The sequence below is a fragment of the Aricia agestis genome, chromosome 13 (assembly GCF_905147365.1).
Source record: "Aricia agestis chromosome 13, ilAriAges1.1, whole genome shotgun sequence".
NCBI lineage: Eukaryota > Metazoa > Arthropoda > Insecta > Lepidoptera > Lycaenidae > Aricia > Aricia agestis.
The window spans coordinates 1,291,991-1,309,377 of NC_056418.1; the positions used below are offsets into that span (position 1 = coordinate 1,291,991).

Genomic DNA, 17,387 nt, shown 5'->3' on the forward strand with positions numbered 1-17,387 from the left:
ATTTTTGGCAAAATACTCAGTTGAGAAATAACCCGAAAATCAAGATGATTTTACCACCAGGCAATGATTTCAAAACTTGTGTGATCTTAGTAAATTTTATTTGTTAAAAGGTATGAAGTTTTTTTGTGAAAAGAGTAAAAAGGTGAGAAAACAAGAAAACGTATGAAATTTATGGAATTGATTATATTATCTAACAAAAAAAATCCTAATTAATCTTTAATTGCGAAAGTCATAACACTTAAAAATATTAATTAAGTCGAGACATAAAATGATACTTTTATACCAAAGGAAGAGCAAATATTTTAATGAGGCAAATAAAAATAAAGGAAGTCCACATTACCTTTAACGGCCCTCAACTGAATTGTACTTGAGTACGGGTTGGGACTTGGGTCCCATCAACACGAAGATTTGCACTTCATCCCTTTTTGTCAACGTGAGAAATAATGGGCTAGAGCGAGATAGATATAAATAATGACTTTTGTTAAGAATTCATAATTATAATAGTAATAATTGGGATTGAAATACCCAGGATTTAATTTGAAAGTTTAGCGGTGATAGAGAGAGAGATAATACATCTAGTATCAACGTACAAGTATGTGTAAAAATATGGGCCAAGATGCCCGAAATAAATAAATAAATAAATAAAAAAAGAAGGTCAGTAGGGATGAAAAATAAATACATATATATATATATATATATATATATATATATATATATATATATATATATATATATATATATATATATATATATATATATATATATATATATATATATATATATATATATATATATATATATATATATATATAACCTTCCATTTCTCTTGCTTTCTAACTCTCTCACTTAAGGCCATCCCCCGAGCAAACGCCCTTGACCATACATTTGACGCGTTGCCGAGATCGCACAAAAATCCTATTTTTTTACTTATATATTAGTTCAAAATTGATCTAAAAAAATTTAAAACGGGGAATATGTAGTTAATGAAATTATCTATCCATTGTTGTGTTTCAAATAGATCCTTAATGGTCGCAGTGACATCAGGGCTACTTGACCTGCCTTCAGCAATAAAGTGTTTCAAATAAACTTAATTTGTAAATGTACTAGGGAGATCCTTAAAGTATGCTTAAATTTTAATAAATTGGTATTATTTTAGAAGCTAATATCATAAGTAAGTATAATAAATAAAAATAGAAAATTTAAAACGGGGAAAGGAATGTTGATATACTGAAGATTATTGCTGTATTTTTATTATAACTTTGTAGCTTTCAAATTATGTGAGTTTATAAGGCTCTAAATACGGTAAATTATAGAATCTCCTTAGGGGAAGGGCCTTAACTTCTCAGTAAAATTTGTAAATTATAAATGCGAAAGTCTAGCTGTCTGTCTACCTGTCTGTTACCTCTTTCGTCTCAAAACGTACGGTTCCCCAGAGATAAATAAATTTCGGGGCACTGAAGATCAAGCTACATAGTGGGTGTTTTGAGTTTTCCAATAAGAGCATTATAGCGCATTATGCGGCATAATGCTTAACGAATGTTTCAACAACAACACCGCTTCGCACAATCGAGCACTATCAAAAGTAGTGCTTTCGCTTGATGCGTGCAATGGACTATGGATACCAACTCTGACAGAAAAGTAGTTTCAGCATAATTCGACATTAAGCGCCACTGAGTCGCATTATGGTCTCTAATTGGAAACTAGGTATATGTAGTGACAGAATACAAAAATGTACACTTTTAAACTCCTTTTCCGTTTCCAGAAAGTTCTTAAATGGTTTCGGATCAATGATGATTAAACTTAAATTTAATGAAGAGTTTGACAGATAATGTACGGTACAATATGGCTCATGTTAAAATATAATTTAATTGCAATCAACTATCAAGTAATTAATATTCGTCTCTGAACGCGGCAATTAAAAACTAAAGTTCAGTGTAGTGTGATCTGAATAAATGAATTTTGCTACTCTCAGTCTCGACTCGATTTAATTGAACTACTATTTAACTTCCCGGCAAGTCGTTATTCCATTACGTAGTCGCTACACTGTTCGAAACTTGTTACACAGTAATGGAACGTACATTACTATTTGTTTTGTAAAATAAATTAAATAAAATGCGTTAAATATAGTGTTTGAGTCGAGCATGTTTTATATATGAATGAATTGAAAAGTTTATTAGCATGCTTGCATAAAGTAGATAGATAAAAAGTTAGTTTATTTGCCTAGAATGTAGGTAATATCTGTCTAGGTCCTAGGATACATCATAAAGTAGGTATGCTATAAAAACATGCAGTATACACTTAACTGCATATAAACCATATAAATAATGAAATCATGTGTATCAGTATGTTACAACACGAAAGCGCATCTAAGAAACATTATTTTATTCAAAACATTAGTTATGAGTTATGACTCTGCGCGCTATGAAAAGTTATATTACCTTACCTTAGATTTACTGCCACCGAGACGCGATTATGTTTACTAGATGGAGTTTTGTAAATAGGCTACTTGACCTATATTCAATTTCAGGCCTAGGAAACCGTATTTCACCCTTATCATCAAATAAAAGCATAATTCATAAATAAAGTCGATTTGAAAATATGATTTTATGAAAATAGGATTTGTACTGACGAAAACGCTTTTGCGGTACTTCCGATTTGGATGTGACGTCATCAGACTCGTAATTTAATATCTTTTATTTATCGCGCTCATTATATTATATAAGTTTATTTGTACATAAATAGTAAGAATAAGCCTAGAAAGATTTGTTATATATATTTTTATATATTATCTCCATTTATTGTAGACGGGAAATGAAATGGCCAAAACTTTTCAACATAATGACAAATAATTTCACATTTCTTATTTAATTCTTTTATAATTTTTGGGCACTTTTAGACTCATACATTTAGCATATAAAAAATGGTCAATAAAGAGAGTTTAAAATACAAAACGTATGATGTCACACTATGGCGGACAGTGTTTTCGGCGCCATTTATAAGGCATATTTTTCAATCAACATTTTTATGGGTTTCTACTGTGTAAAATATTAAAATATAAGTTTTTTTTGTGAAAATGAATAGGTAATTAAGAAGCGATTAGCATGAAGAAAAAAAGTAGGTCAAGTAGCCTATTCTGTGAGTCACTCGCGGTGCATTAGCAACAGCCACAGCATCTTTGCATCTCATAGTATCAACATGTGGACCTACGTAGTTATTACAGCAACTTAATCAGTTATCATTGTTGCAGGTTCGCGGCGAACATGGGCGTGTGCTAACATGACGAACGTCAAGCTAAAGCTGATGTTCTATCTGCTGAACGCGCTGCTGTCGGCGGACCTCGTCCACTCGCGGCCATACTCCGATTACAACACCACAGACTTCCTCTCCTTCAATAGCACCTACAACATCCCCGTGGAGACCAATTCGGATACCCTCACGGTCGCCAACGATGATCAGACAGCGGAGGAGACGAATAAGAACGCGAACACCCACATGGAGGAGATAGTAGATGCCGAGCAGGATAGAGATGAAGCTCTGTCGGAGAAGAACATCAAAGATCAGGTCACGATACTGGGGATCGCGAAAAACGAGGCCGAAGCCTTCGAGAAGCAGCTGAATATATCGAGTCCGCTACTAGACGAGATGATAGACTCCGAGTCTGACAGAGAAGGAACTCTAACGGATATCCTCTTCAGACCCGAGGCGCAGCTAGTCCAGGAGCCAAGGTTCGAGTTTTTAGTGGCGAAAGCGAATGATACTGGGAGGAGCGAGAGGAATAGGGAGAGGGGAGGGGAGGGGAACTCCACGGACGTGCTGAGGAAGTATGAATACGTGGAGCTGGTGGAGGTGGGCAGCGTAGGGGAGAACAGGAGCAGCTACGTCGCCAACATCACCGGACATGAGGTTGACAACGATCTCGCGCCAGACACAAGTGAGTTTTGTTGATATTTTGATATTGAATGTACTGTACCGTTATTGGTGGAAGTTCAAGTTTAATTCAAGAATTATACACTTTTCTTGCACTTCTTCCGCTTTATTATATTAGACCTTAAAATTATGTTGTAAGAAATTACTTTGTAAGAAATCTAATATAATAAATATAAGTGCAAGAAAAGTGTATAATTATTGAATTGAGTTTTGTTGAAATATTGTTATTTTTTATTAAATGAGCGAGAAAACAAACAGTTATTGTAGTATATTAAATAGTAGAAATGCAAAAGTGTAGAAACACACACATTTCCTTATTTAATATGTCATTTTGTCTATTCTAATTCAGAAAGGAACCCTTTTCTGTGGTGGCCATGCAATGCTAAGTACTATGCTGATTGATGATGGTATTCGATAGCCGCTGCTGGCTGCCATAGACACCATAGACTTTCATAATCACACATTCTTTTTACACTATAGTGAGACTTTCGCACTATAGTGTAAAAAGAATGTGTGATTAAAGTAACTGCTTACTTTAATAAGAATTTTTAAATGACAGTAAACTTAAAAATAGCTAATACAATATTTTTGGTAAGGAATAGCATACTTGAAAGTTACAGGCAAAACTAATTTTCAACTTATGCACCCATCGAGCAAACAAAATTTCAAGTTGTAAGAAAGTAATGTCTTGGCATTCGTTCGTAGTCCATACGTGGATCTATTTTATGACCAAATTCTACCCCCTAACAGGATTTGTGCCAACCACATAAGGATTGTTTTTCTATAAACTCCATGGTAGAAATATACCGAATGATTCTCTAGTGCGTACATAATAGGGGCTGTCCAACCGATGTCCAGCCAATAAGTCATAGATAACACAAAACCGAACCAAGTTGCTTATTGAATAATTCTTATTCTGTAACCTTATATTATTATCGAATTCATAGTTTCATGTCATGCACCGGAAAAATTGATTCATAGACAGGAGTTGCGTCTTTTTAATGCAAATTTAAGGCGTCTACTGGCTCTTCGACTATATTATCCTTTTTTAGGGTTCCGTAGTCAACAAGGAACCCTTATAGTTTCGGTCCGCGGTTTTGCTGAGAGACTATAGGACCTACAAAGCTGTAATTTGGCATGAATGCACATATTAATGATGTGCATTCATGCCAAATTACCGACAAAATGGTACATGAAATCTTAAAAAATATATATATTATATATGTTACCATCCCTACACAACAAACGGGTATGAATTTTTTTTCGCGTCCACTCCATCGTGTGGGATGTCGTTGGATAGGTTTTTTAAAAATATTATGAGTATTCATAGATCATTTTCCGATGTATGGATCCGTTTGTGAAATAAAGTTTAGGGGGGGACCCTTCTACCAGCTAAACGGTTGCATGTGAAAATGCGAAAAACTTCACAGGAGTAGGAAATATGCTGAATTTAAAAGGAAAACTTTCACGGCTAAGAAGACTTCATAGGCTATTGAGTAATAGTCGATAAAAATGTATTCGGCGAAGTATAAAGGAACTTTTCGTTTAAATTCCTTTGAAAGTAACTGAGATGATGTTGTTAGTAGTGTAAAAACATTATAAATGTACATTCATTGACCATACAAATTTTTTAAAAAACTAGCGGTACTACGGAGTACGGAACCGTATATTGCGCGTGGCCCGACACGCACTAAAATTATAATGTTTAAGTATGGATGCGAAGTTCTTTTATAAAGGTTTATAAGTTATAAGGTTTTCGCGAGTAGCACATGGTAGATAAACTTGTTAATCTCTAGCAACAATTAAGTTGCAACTTCGTTAAGACTTAGCAAGTTCCTCACCTTTGTGCGACTTATAAACTAAGTAAGCTACAAATTGATATCAAGTTTCATTTCTGAAACAGCTATAAGTTATAGCAAAACTTTAATAGTAAATTATATAATGAAATGAAAAAGTTTATTAACTAAGTTACATAGACTCATTTGTTAGTAAAATCGTATTAATAAATTATTTGTAAGTTTTAAAGTTATAAAGTTATGTGGGATATGCATGTAGTGGCCAAAGGAAGATCTTCCGACCGAGCGAGGTGTTATGCTCGGTCAGGCCGGAGCCCACATGATACATCTCAGCTGTCGTATATATACCGACGCGCTCAGAAAACTTCGATAGCGCGATGCAGGAATGTTAGGCGAATTGTGGGTACCGCCACCTCACTCCCCCCCGAAGACCGGAGGTCGAAATCTTGAAGTCTTGTGTCGCTTGAGTCGCCAGTGCCAGTGAGTTTCAGTGGGTCGGAACTGTTGCAGTGAGTCCCAGTGAGTCGGAACTGTAAGCTGCTGCACAGGATCCATAGCTGCCGTGCGGGGCCGATGCTACGTGCTGACCAGGAGAGATGTGCTCTGCTTGCTGACCGGTCGGTGTAGTGCGAAAGCCCGTTGGTGCCCGATGCGGAGTCGCCCAGGCCGCGGTACATTGCGGCTAGTGGACGAGGTACCCGATGAGGCGATGCTGGCTGGCGCGGTGCGGAGGGGCGGGGAGTGATGATGATGAAGGAGGCGTGTTCTGTCGAGGGTCACCAATGTGGGATATGTGCGTGGCGGCCAAAGGAAGATCTTCCGACAGAGCGAGGTGTTATGCTCGGTCAGGCCGAAGCCCACGTGATACATTTCAGATGTCGTATATATGTCGCAGCCGATTGGTTTAAATAGCCGTTCAATCAAACAGCAGCCCTTTGACTGAACAACGCCATTCAATCACACGGCTATACGTCGTTTAGCCGACTTGTTGACTACAACGTTCAACACTACAGCTAGACGACGCTTAGCCAACTGGTTTAATGGCAAATTAACTAGGGCGATCTAATGGTCGCCCTAGTTAATTTGCCATTAAACCAGTAAGCTAATGCTAAGCTAATGCTTAATATGTAACATTATGGGAGAATAGGAAATTTGACTAATAAGGTATGGTGTTAATAAAGGCTGATATATTTTTGTGACAAATTCAATACAAATGGCACAAATTACAATACATTAAGGGACATTTTGCCCGTTTCGACGATAGTTAACCTTATGTTGAGGGCTTAAAGGTCCTGTTACACACCTTACGATAAAACTGTACATTTTGGCCGCAGTAGATGTATGTCGTATACTTATTATAAGGCATGTATAGGGCATATTTTGCAACTAAAACGTACTTATACACTAGCCCCAAGGTCTGTTGGTGTTTGTCTGGCAAATTAAAAAAGTCACGTGACAGCTTATAAAGACAGAGGACATTCAAACTTTATATTAAGTAGTAAGGGCCGTACTGAATTTATTATTTTTATGAGAGTAGGCCACTTTATTTCAGCCGCCCCATGTACGTAATGCTTCTAACAGACGAATGGCACTTGTCGATGGCAGCCGTCAACGAGTCGATGGCTGCAGTCGACAAGTGCCGTTTGTCTGTAAGAAGCCTAATCGGTAGGGCCTCTATGCCGCTGCCTAGGCCGCTGCCGCCCCTAGGTCGTGGCATACGACGCCCTGTTAAATAAATCCGGGGCTGAGTAAGGGGGTAGATCTACTGCGGCCGAACTGTACAGTACGGCGCGGTGGCCGCTGGCGTGTGACCTGTCGCAGTCGTGTCCATGTTTTCAGGTTTCACGGACGTGCAGACGCTGTTCCTCGCCTGCTTCGCCACACTGGTGCCGTTGCTGCTGGTGCTCTTCGCCTCGCTTACCCTCAGGTAAATATACTTACTCTTACCCTTCAGGTAAAGGCACCTACCCTTACCCCTCAGGTAAATGCACCTATCCCTGCCCCTCAGGTAAATTATACACCTACCTCTACCCCTCAGATAAATACACCTACCCCTACTCCTCAGGTAAATACACCTAGCCCTACCCCTCAGGTAAATACACCTACCTCTACCTCTCAGGTACATACACCTACCCCTACCTCTCAGGTACATACACCTACAGGGACGCTATTAAGAATTTTAAAAGATAGGACTATACGGCCTATTTATCAATCCGGGGCTGGTTTCTACTGTAAGTATACTAATTTATTTTGAAAACTCTCCGAGTAGGTCAATAGTCTAGGTTATGTGTCATCTAGAGATAATCGCAACATCTGTATGTTGTATCCCTGATTTCAATATAAACTATCCGATTTAAATTTATTTTTAAAAGAAACTGGAAACGTTTATTAGCGGCCCTCAATTTTGATTTTAAATGTGTAGAGTTCTACAAACTTGTATGAATTTTTTTATACGTTTCCATAGCGGTGGCTAGTTTACAATGAAGCCATGTCAGCTACGCTAGAGTAATTAATAGTGCCCAAGTGTGTGTGCAGTACATCTGATCACACTCTTCATTACTCTCGTAACCTAGAAATGATCGGCGAAAAATCAGGCACAGGAGCGCCCTAAACATTTATTTTAGGTTACAATATTAAGTCTGGTTAGGATACAAAGTTAAGTCAGAATAAAGACACGACCAAGCGAGCCGAAAGACCATCGTACACGCCCTAGCCCTAGCCCTACGGGATCGCTGGGCTTTCGGCTTCATTAGGTCCCTTCACGTACCGTAAGTGGAAAATCTAATTACCGGAGGGCTCAGGGGGTGTGCAAATTTGATAAGGGCCGCGCAGTCAGCGATAGGGCCGCTATAGGGCCGCAAAGAGCATGTACACGTTTTTATTTGCGAGGAATAAGCTTCTTTGCGCTTTAATATTATCTATAGTTAAAATGAAATAAGATTGCCCCAGCGGTCATTGATCTTCCGGTCTAGGAGCAATGAGTAAAATGCTCGCAATGTATTCTGTTAGCTTTAGCAAAAAATGATCTCTTATAAAGACAGAGATCATTATAGATTCATCGAAAACCTCTTGTTATTAGTTATCGGGAAGTGGTATTCCATATATGATTTAGAGGCTTATCGAAATACTAAAATCTGTTTAAAAATATACCTCTTCTTCTTAAAATTGTACAAATTTTCAGGTTATAACTACAGAAAGTTCTGATATTTTAATTATAACTTATTTGGACCATTTAGACAGGTCCACACTACAAGACCTGTAGCATGGGGCGGAAGCGGGGTAGGAGCGTATGTTTTCGCATAACGCAAAATTCAATTTGATAATGTTTTCGCCATTAGAATGATACATTATACATTAGTTTAATTCCATGTATGATTTTTTCGTCATTATCTACACATAAATGATGTTTTTCAGTTTGAAACTAGTCAGTTAGATAATGTTAAAATTGTAGTTCTGTTTTTCTTTTATCTACAGCTGTCACTAATTAGCGAGGGGTAGGAGGGGGATTCGACGGAGTGCTGACGACCAAATCGGTCATGTGGCTTCAGCTGTAAGAAAACTCCGTTAACTTCTTCCCTGAACAACCTTTTCTGATAATCTGCGTGCTGGCAGGCCGTGGGCGTTGGGTGTGGGTGTAGTGGAGTGGGGAAAAAAAATGGACTTTAATTTTTTCCAAACAGTTGCTCTGTACTTCCTGTGCACCCAAAAAAATTTTAATCGATCGGGTGGTGGGAAGAGATTGCCAGCATGAGTTAAAAGTAGGAAAATTATCATTATTTTCATGTGGGTTCGGTTGTGTTGGCTTTTTTTTGGGATTACATACTAAATAATCTCGCGTCAGAAAAAAGCTAACACAGTTGAACCCACATGAAAATAATAAGAATTTCCCAACTTTTAATTAACGCTGGCAACCCCTTCCTACGACCCAATCGATTTAATTTTTTTTTTGGGTGCACAGGAAGTACAGAGCAACTGTTTGGAAAAAAATAAAGTCGCTGAACCTACATTTTTTTCATTTTTTCCCCACTCCACTACACCCACACCCACCGCCCACGGCCTGCCAGCACGCAGATTATCAGAAAAGGTTGTTCAGGGAAGAAGTTAACGGAGTTTTCATACAGCTGAAGCCACATGACCGATTTGGTCGTCAGCTCTTAGTCGAGATGTTTAAGCTCTTTGTAAGCGGTTAACTTTTTCTGTGACAGGGAACCGCCCCTACTCCCCGCCCTCGCCGGCTACTCAACTCTTAACGATTTTAATTAAAGCAACTAACTTAAGTCTTGACTCTTGAGTGTTACTCGACTTTATGAGTGCAAATGTATTTCCACGGTATTTCAATAGCTCTGGTTACTTAGACAACTTGCATTCGATAATCGACAGCGTTCTTACCGACCTAAAATGTTTGCTAAAATACTGCAATTCCTTTGCGTCAAAAGTCCTTTATCGCGGGGGAACCATAAAATATATAAAGCAAGATGAATGTACTTTATGTCCTTACCGGGAATCCCGGGACTCAAAGCATAATATCCATACTAATTGTCAGAAAAATCGGCTTAGAGCTTTGGGCGTGAAGAGATAATAGACAGACAGTGAGACACACTTTTGCATATTTATAATATTAGTATGGATATACCTCTACTAATTTCTTTAATCACTTTACACTGTAAACTCTAAAGTTTAGAGTCTCGATCCAATTTTGTCAAAATATATGGATATTATGGATATAGTACGGTAGAAACACGAGGCAAAAAGCATTTGTAAATTGTAAGGTAATACATACTCTGAAACAGAATCCTCAGCGTTCGGACTTAACGAGTTTAAACTTTGTTGTTGTAATAAATTAATGGAAGCCACGAGTTTCAAGGACGCAAGTAAATGAAGTTTAGTTGAGCTTAACTCAATACCTTGTTCAATCTTTTTTTTTTAATGAAATAAGGGGGCAAACGAGCAAACGCGTCACCTGATGGAAAGCAACTTCCGTCGCCCATGGACACTCGCAGCATCAGAAGAGCTGCAGGTGCGTTGCCGGCCTTTTAAGAGGTAATAGGGGAGGGTAGGGATGGGAAGGGAAGGGAATAGGGGAGGGTAGGGAAGGGAATAGGGTAGGGGATTGGGCCTCCGGTAAACTCACTCACTCGGCGAAACACATCGTAAGCGTTGTTTCACGCCGGTTTTCTGTGAGAACGTGGTATTTCTCCGGTCGAGCCGGCCCATTCATGCCGAAGCATGGCTCTCCCACGGATAAAATGTATCTTTGTATACAGAGCGGTGATTTGTGAACAAAACTATGTGATGATACTGTGTTATGTCATGTGTATCCTTCCCTTGTATAGATTTCACTGTGAAAGTAGCAGCGCTGAAAGAGAAACATTTTTTATGATTTGTATATAATGCATTTATATATTTTGGCATTGGGCGAGCGCACATCATGATTTTTTTCATACAAAGGTGAAAAAAAACGAATAGAAAAAATATAAAAAAAAATGTAGCGATTCGAAAAATATTTAAAAATAATGAAAATTGAATCTCATGGTTTGGTTTATAAGGTTTTTAAATAGGAGTGTATCTATTTTCACATATGCGTGTAAGTGTGCATAGATTGAAAATTATTGACTGATTGAAATAACTACGGCAGGTGCATGCTGCGTCGCTGGTGCCCAAATGCGTGCGCAAAACCCGTGGAATCCTCCGTCTCCGAGAGCAGCGAGAAGCAGGACAGCAACCATCAACAGGTAAAACAGTACCGTCCATTCATACTAATAATATAAATGCGAAAGTGTGTCTGTCTGTCTGTCTGTCGGTCTGTTTGTCTGTCTGTTACCTCTTCACGCCCAAGCTGCTGAACCGATTTTGTAATTTGGTATGAAGATACTGTGTCCAAAGAAAGGACATAAGATACTTTTTATCCAGGCAAAATGTTGGGTTCCCGCACGATGAAAGAATTTTGGCGCAACGGATTAGCGGACGTCATCTAGTACTAGTGTTATATATAAATGCGAAGGTAATTTCAGCAAAATCGGTTCATTTTGCTGAAATTTGGTATGGAGATACTTTAAGTCCAGAGAAAGGATATATTATGTGGTGATTTTTACGTGGTAGAGCCATGTTTCGGCATGAATGGGCCGGCTCGACCGGAGAAATACCACGGGCTCACAGAAAAACCGGCGTGAAACAGCGCCTGCGCTGTATGCCTTTGTGTTTCGCCGAGTGAGTGAGTTTACCGGAGGCCCAATCCCCTACCCTATTCCCTTCCCTACACTTCCCTATTTCCTTCCTTACCTTCCCCTATTCCCTCTTAATAGGCTGGCAACGCACCTGCAGCTCATCTGATGTTGCGAGTGTCCATGAGCGACGGAAGTTGCTTTCCATCAGGTGACCTGTTTGCTCGTTTGCCCCCTTATTTCATAAAAAAATATATTTTATATTAGGATACTTTTTATCCAGGAAAAATGTACAGTTTCCGCGCGAAAAACTAGTTTTGGTTGCAACGTAGTTGGGGCAACATTTATTACCAGTCTAGTATTAAAGGTGGAGAGATACTTCAGTGCATTTCGCACTTGCTATAAATTAATACCTTACTTCATTTTAATTTGTTACTTGAACGTTTGCAAAGCTTTTAAGTGCTAGCTCGAGGAACTCGTAGTCCATATTAAATGATTTATTGCTACGCCTGTGTAATTTTAATAGCAACACTTGTAAGCTTAATTATTGTAACAGGCTTCATTTATCATTTTGCGAACACGAGAAGTCCGAAATGTGTATTCAATTATTGGAAGTATTGAGCGGTATGTAACTTTGTAAGTCGTTAAAATTATTTTATTTGTGTTTAGAAATAGGTAAATTAGACGAGACGGTGGCACCTGATAGCTGTCTACTGATAACAATAATCCATTTTGATATCACAATATCATACACTAGCTATTTGACCGAGCTTTGCTCGGTATTCGATAAAACACGAATAAAATGACATTTTCTAAAAATGATTCCTAGCTAGATCGATTTACTAAATTTCATGAAAATCGTTGGAGCCGATTCTGAGAATAAATAAATAAATAAAATATACATACATATATACAAGAATTGCTCGTTTAAAGATATAACATAATAGACAAAAACTTGACTGGCTACATAACTATATTGTAACGAGCGTTTTTCTTTTGTCTTTCCTGATATATTTTCTGTTTGTTAGGGTAAAATATATTCGAAAGATTCTTTTTCTTACACAATTTTAAATGTGGCTAAAATATAGATAATATTGTAATAATCGTGGGAACCGCAGACACAATAGATTTTCAATTGATATGTGACAGCCGAGTGCCGCTTTGGGATGATGGGTTAAGAGATGAGAGTTGAAAAACAAACGAACAAAAAGACAAACTTAAGCACAAATACTTCCCACTCAATTAAGGCGCATACGCTTACTACGATTTTGACTAATTAGTATTGATATAGATTAAGAAGTTTTTTTTAATCTATATTTTTGAGGGATTTTTATCCGAAGATAATGTCAATCCCCTTAAGAAGTTACGACACCTGAGTTTTGTTCCCTCCCGAGATTATCTTATCAGATAATTCAGTGCAGAACCGAGCTGGAACCAGTTATCGATCCGGATTAAGCCGCATCAAGCCGGATAAAACCGGATAAAGCCGGATCGGCGGCCGGGTGCACGGAGCACAGCCTGAAAATCAGATTAGTGGCAAAATTTTGCACTGGATTTTGTAGGGCGTAAAAGAAAATGTTGGTCCGTTCAGTTTTAAAATATATAATCTACTAGTCCAGGGGTCACCAAATGGCGGACCGCGGTCCGCATCCGGACCGCCGACCCATTGTGTGCGGACCAAGCATTTTCGAAAATGAACTTCTTTAAAAATAAATTTCGGCCTCGATTTACTAATGAACATAACTAGCTTGCACCAATTTCACTCCAAATATATCAGCGAGATAATAATCTACAAAAAATGACACTTTTCTCATTGATAAGTGATATGTAAATACCTTTGTAATTTCCTTAATTACCTTTGTTTTTTTTTATAAAATGTGTGGACCGCGAAGGTCATTTCATTTCTTAAAATGGACCCCGAGCAAAACCAATTGGTGACCCCTGTACTAGACGATGCCCGCAACTCCGTTGGGCCTAAAATTTATCGCGCGGAAACCGTTCATTTTGCCGGTATAAATTTCAGTAGCCTTAGCACGGCCACCAGTAGAAATGCGAAAGTATGGACAAACTGTGGAGATAAACTTAAGGTAGTGTTCCAATCTTTTTTCGTTCCCAAAAATTCAATTAAAATGCCACTTTATGACAGACTATAGTCCTAAAAATTCAAATAATATCCTGCTCTATGACATATACTATAGTCTGTCATAAAGTGGCATTTTAATTGAATTTTTGTCGGTCGCGATTGGCCGCGGTTAAGATCGGAACAGTTTGTTCATACTTTCGCATTTCTACTGGTGGCCGTGCTAAGGCTACTGGGACTCAAAGTATTTCCATACCTTTCAGCAAAATCAAATCAGCGGTTTGGACATAAAGAGGTGACAGACAGTACTCGCAATTCGCATATCTGCATACTAAACATCAAAATCGCTTTTAGAAAGAAGTTTAAGAACACATAACAGACATACTTTAGCATTTTTAGTACGGATAGTATTTTTTTATGAAATAAGGGGGCAAACGAGCAAACGGGTCACCTGATGGAAAGCAACTAAAGTCGCCCATGGACACACGCAACATCAGAAGAGCTGCTGGTGCGTTGCCGGCCTTTAGAGGTAATAGGATTCAGTGTAGGGGAGGTAAGGAAGGGAATAGGGAAGGGTAGGGAAGGGCAGGGTAGGGAATTGGGCCTCTGGTAAACTCACTCACTCGGCGAAACACAGCGCAAGCGCTGTTTCACACCGTTTTCTGTGAGCCCGTGGTATTTCTCCGGTCGAGCCGGCCCATTCGTGACGAAGCATGGCTCTACCACGTAGTATAGACATAATGGAAGTAGAAGTAGGTATATTAGTTGAAAGTTATAAGTAAGTAGAGTTATTAAGGCCGATGGATAAGAATATGCAGTTTTAAATATTATTGCGATGAGACAACTTCGAGGCAACATTTTAAAACCGAAAATACTCGCCCATGCAAGTCACACATGCACCCAGCTCCTAGCTAGTACTTATAAGTTGTAATGACTACACACACACACACACACACACACACACACAAACAAACACACACATACGCACAGGCCCTGCACACTAGCTGCACAAATCGATGTGCATATTAGGACATTAAAGTGCATTCAGCAAATAGATGTGTAATTATTTCATTTTTTGCACACGAATTAAGTTTGCAAGAGACCTAATTTTAAGACCTAAGGCTCCGCAACTCCGTTGCTTATTGCGCGGGAACCGTACATTTTTCCGGAATAAAAAGTATCATAATGTCCTTTTCCCGGTATTAAAAGTATTATAAATAAAAAAGTGCGTCTGTTTGTTACCCATCACGCCCAAACAGCTGAACCGAATTTGCTGAAATGTAGTGTGGAAATAAGTATGGATGTTATTATAAGAGTCAGGCTCAGATAGTTTTTTTCATAGGAACACGGGAAAACGAAGCCTATAAACCAGTTGCCCGTGAGGCAAGATGGCTGTATCTTATGCTTAGAGCACAATAACTATGTCTACAAGACTATGACAGACGTACAGACAGAATATTATAGTATGCTCCATCATTCTCAAATTAGCCAAGTGTATTTGGGGCTAATTTGAGGATGGTTGAATTGAAAGTCGAAACTAAATAATTATTCACAAAATGTGCACCAGAATTTATCGTACGCATTTTAAGGCAAATGTTGCCAAATTTTCGTGTTGCATGTGTGTATTTTGTGGGCGTGTGTGCGTGCGATCCGGTTCCCGGAGTACATGTAGGGTGTAGTACCACCGGCATTTATAGATAGGTACCACGATTTTTGTGTTACATTGTACAATTTTGGAGCTAAGGAAGAGCCTCTCAGAACATATTCAAAATCTAGACTTATCGATCTTCCCGCAACGGGCTCCTCGCGGCCCGGGTAGTTCCAGTCGTATTCTACAGAAAACGTATTTAATTTTTACATACTCACAGGTTCTTGAAGGATCGTACATTATTTTACAACTATTAATAAGTAAAATAGTTTGACCTATCCCATTGTTGGCAGTCATCCCATTCATGGCACTAGGAAATGAAAAAACTAGAAAATTAAATGGCAACAATAGGATTTTCTGTACTGTAAACGCTTAAAGTTCCCCTTAATTTGGTGTCACATCAAATAAAAAACTTACACTGTTAAAAACACTTAATTTTCTGTATAGCCTGTAAATTGTTATTGGATGGGTTGAAATTGGTAGGAACAGTCTTTATTCGGATGTTTATTTTTTTACGTTACTCGTAAAAATTAATTGACACATAATATGATTGCCCCATTGGGTTACGCACTTTGATGACATTTTCCGGTCGGATAGGCCTGTCCTTACTCCAGTCAATGGTCGTACCAAATTAAACGATAAATTAAAAGGCGATGTCGATAATTGGTTAGGGCCGGACACCTTGACTTCGTTATGACTTGCCTCGTGTCTCGTGTCTCGTATGTCGTGACACCGGGACTTTTTTGTGACGAGCTTCGTTATCTTGCCTGGTTACTCGTATATGAATTACGTTCAGAAGTAGTAATACTTAATACTATGTATCTACTATATATACATATATCTGTGTGTCTGTTACCTCTTCACGCCCAAACCGCTGAACACATTTTGCTGAAATTTGGTATGAAAATACCAATTCGTGTCCCTGGAAAGAATATTAGATACTTTTTATCCCGGAAAAATGTACGGTTCCCGCGCGATAAACAAAATTTGGCGCAACGGAGTTGAGGGTGCATCTCACAAATAAACTCTTCAGCTTGTTATATTAGTACAATATAAAAAGCTGAAGAGTTTATTTGTTTGAACTCGCTAATTCCCAGAACTACTACACAGACTTTAATGTAATTTGCCACTGTCATAGAGGACTACTACAGGAAAGGACATACGCTTTTTGTCGGGAAAATGTACGGTTAAGACGGAGTCGTCCGGAACGTCTAGTATGTGTATAAAGTGTTACTAAAATTAAAATTAAATAAAAGTTATTCGCTATTTCCGGTTAGTTTTAATCTGAGTCTAATTTAAATTTCAATTAATGTTCAATGAGCCTATAATTAATGGGAGTAAATAAGTTTAGTACTCGAGCGAGTACTGTGAACTTCAACAACGCGGTTGAATTAACATTCAACAATTTCTGCTCTAGAAAAGCTGTAATGTTCACGTATGGCAATAAAAGTAATGAAAAATAACATTACAACGCTGTTTAAATACTGTGGTATATATTTTGGGCAAAGTTTATTATTCACGCAATTATAAAAGTCGACGAAATTTGTGAGAGTTTAGACCTCTCCCAAATACTACGTCCACTATATATCTACTACATACTATATCAGGTAAAACAAGCATTTTATTGGCATTCATACTACAGAAAGTTATTCTTAGTTCAACATTTCGTAATTCGAGTCAACGATTGAAAAGTTTGCCTTACGAAAAAAAATATTATCGAAAATAACTATTTTGTTATTTTATAACTTTGGCTTTGACAAAAGATGACGTCCGCA

The 17,387-nt window shown here is 38.2% G+C and overlaps 1 protein-coding gene across 2 annotated transcripts in view; it reads left to right on the forward strand.

The window, feature by feature from the left end:
• The window catches only part of LOC121733120, a 53,327-nt gene that overhangs the window by 18,626 nt on the left and 17,314 nt on the right, over positions 1-17,387 (forward strand). Inside the window, exons 2-4 of one of the 2 annotated variants that reach the window (XM_042123280.1) lie at positions 3,248-3,931; positions 7,545-7,650; positions 11,359-11,455. In XM_042123280.1, coding sequence (XP_041979214.1) covers positions 3,277-3,931; positions 7,545-7,650; positions 11,359-11,455 — 858 coding nt within the window. In that variant the 5' untranslated portion in view covers positions 3,248-3,276. The remainder of the gene's footprint in view (positions 1-3,247; positions 3,932-7,544; positions 7,651-11,358; positions 11,456-17,387) is intronic. The other variant, XM_042123281.1, reaches the window with a different exon arrangement.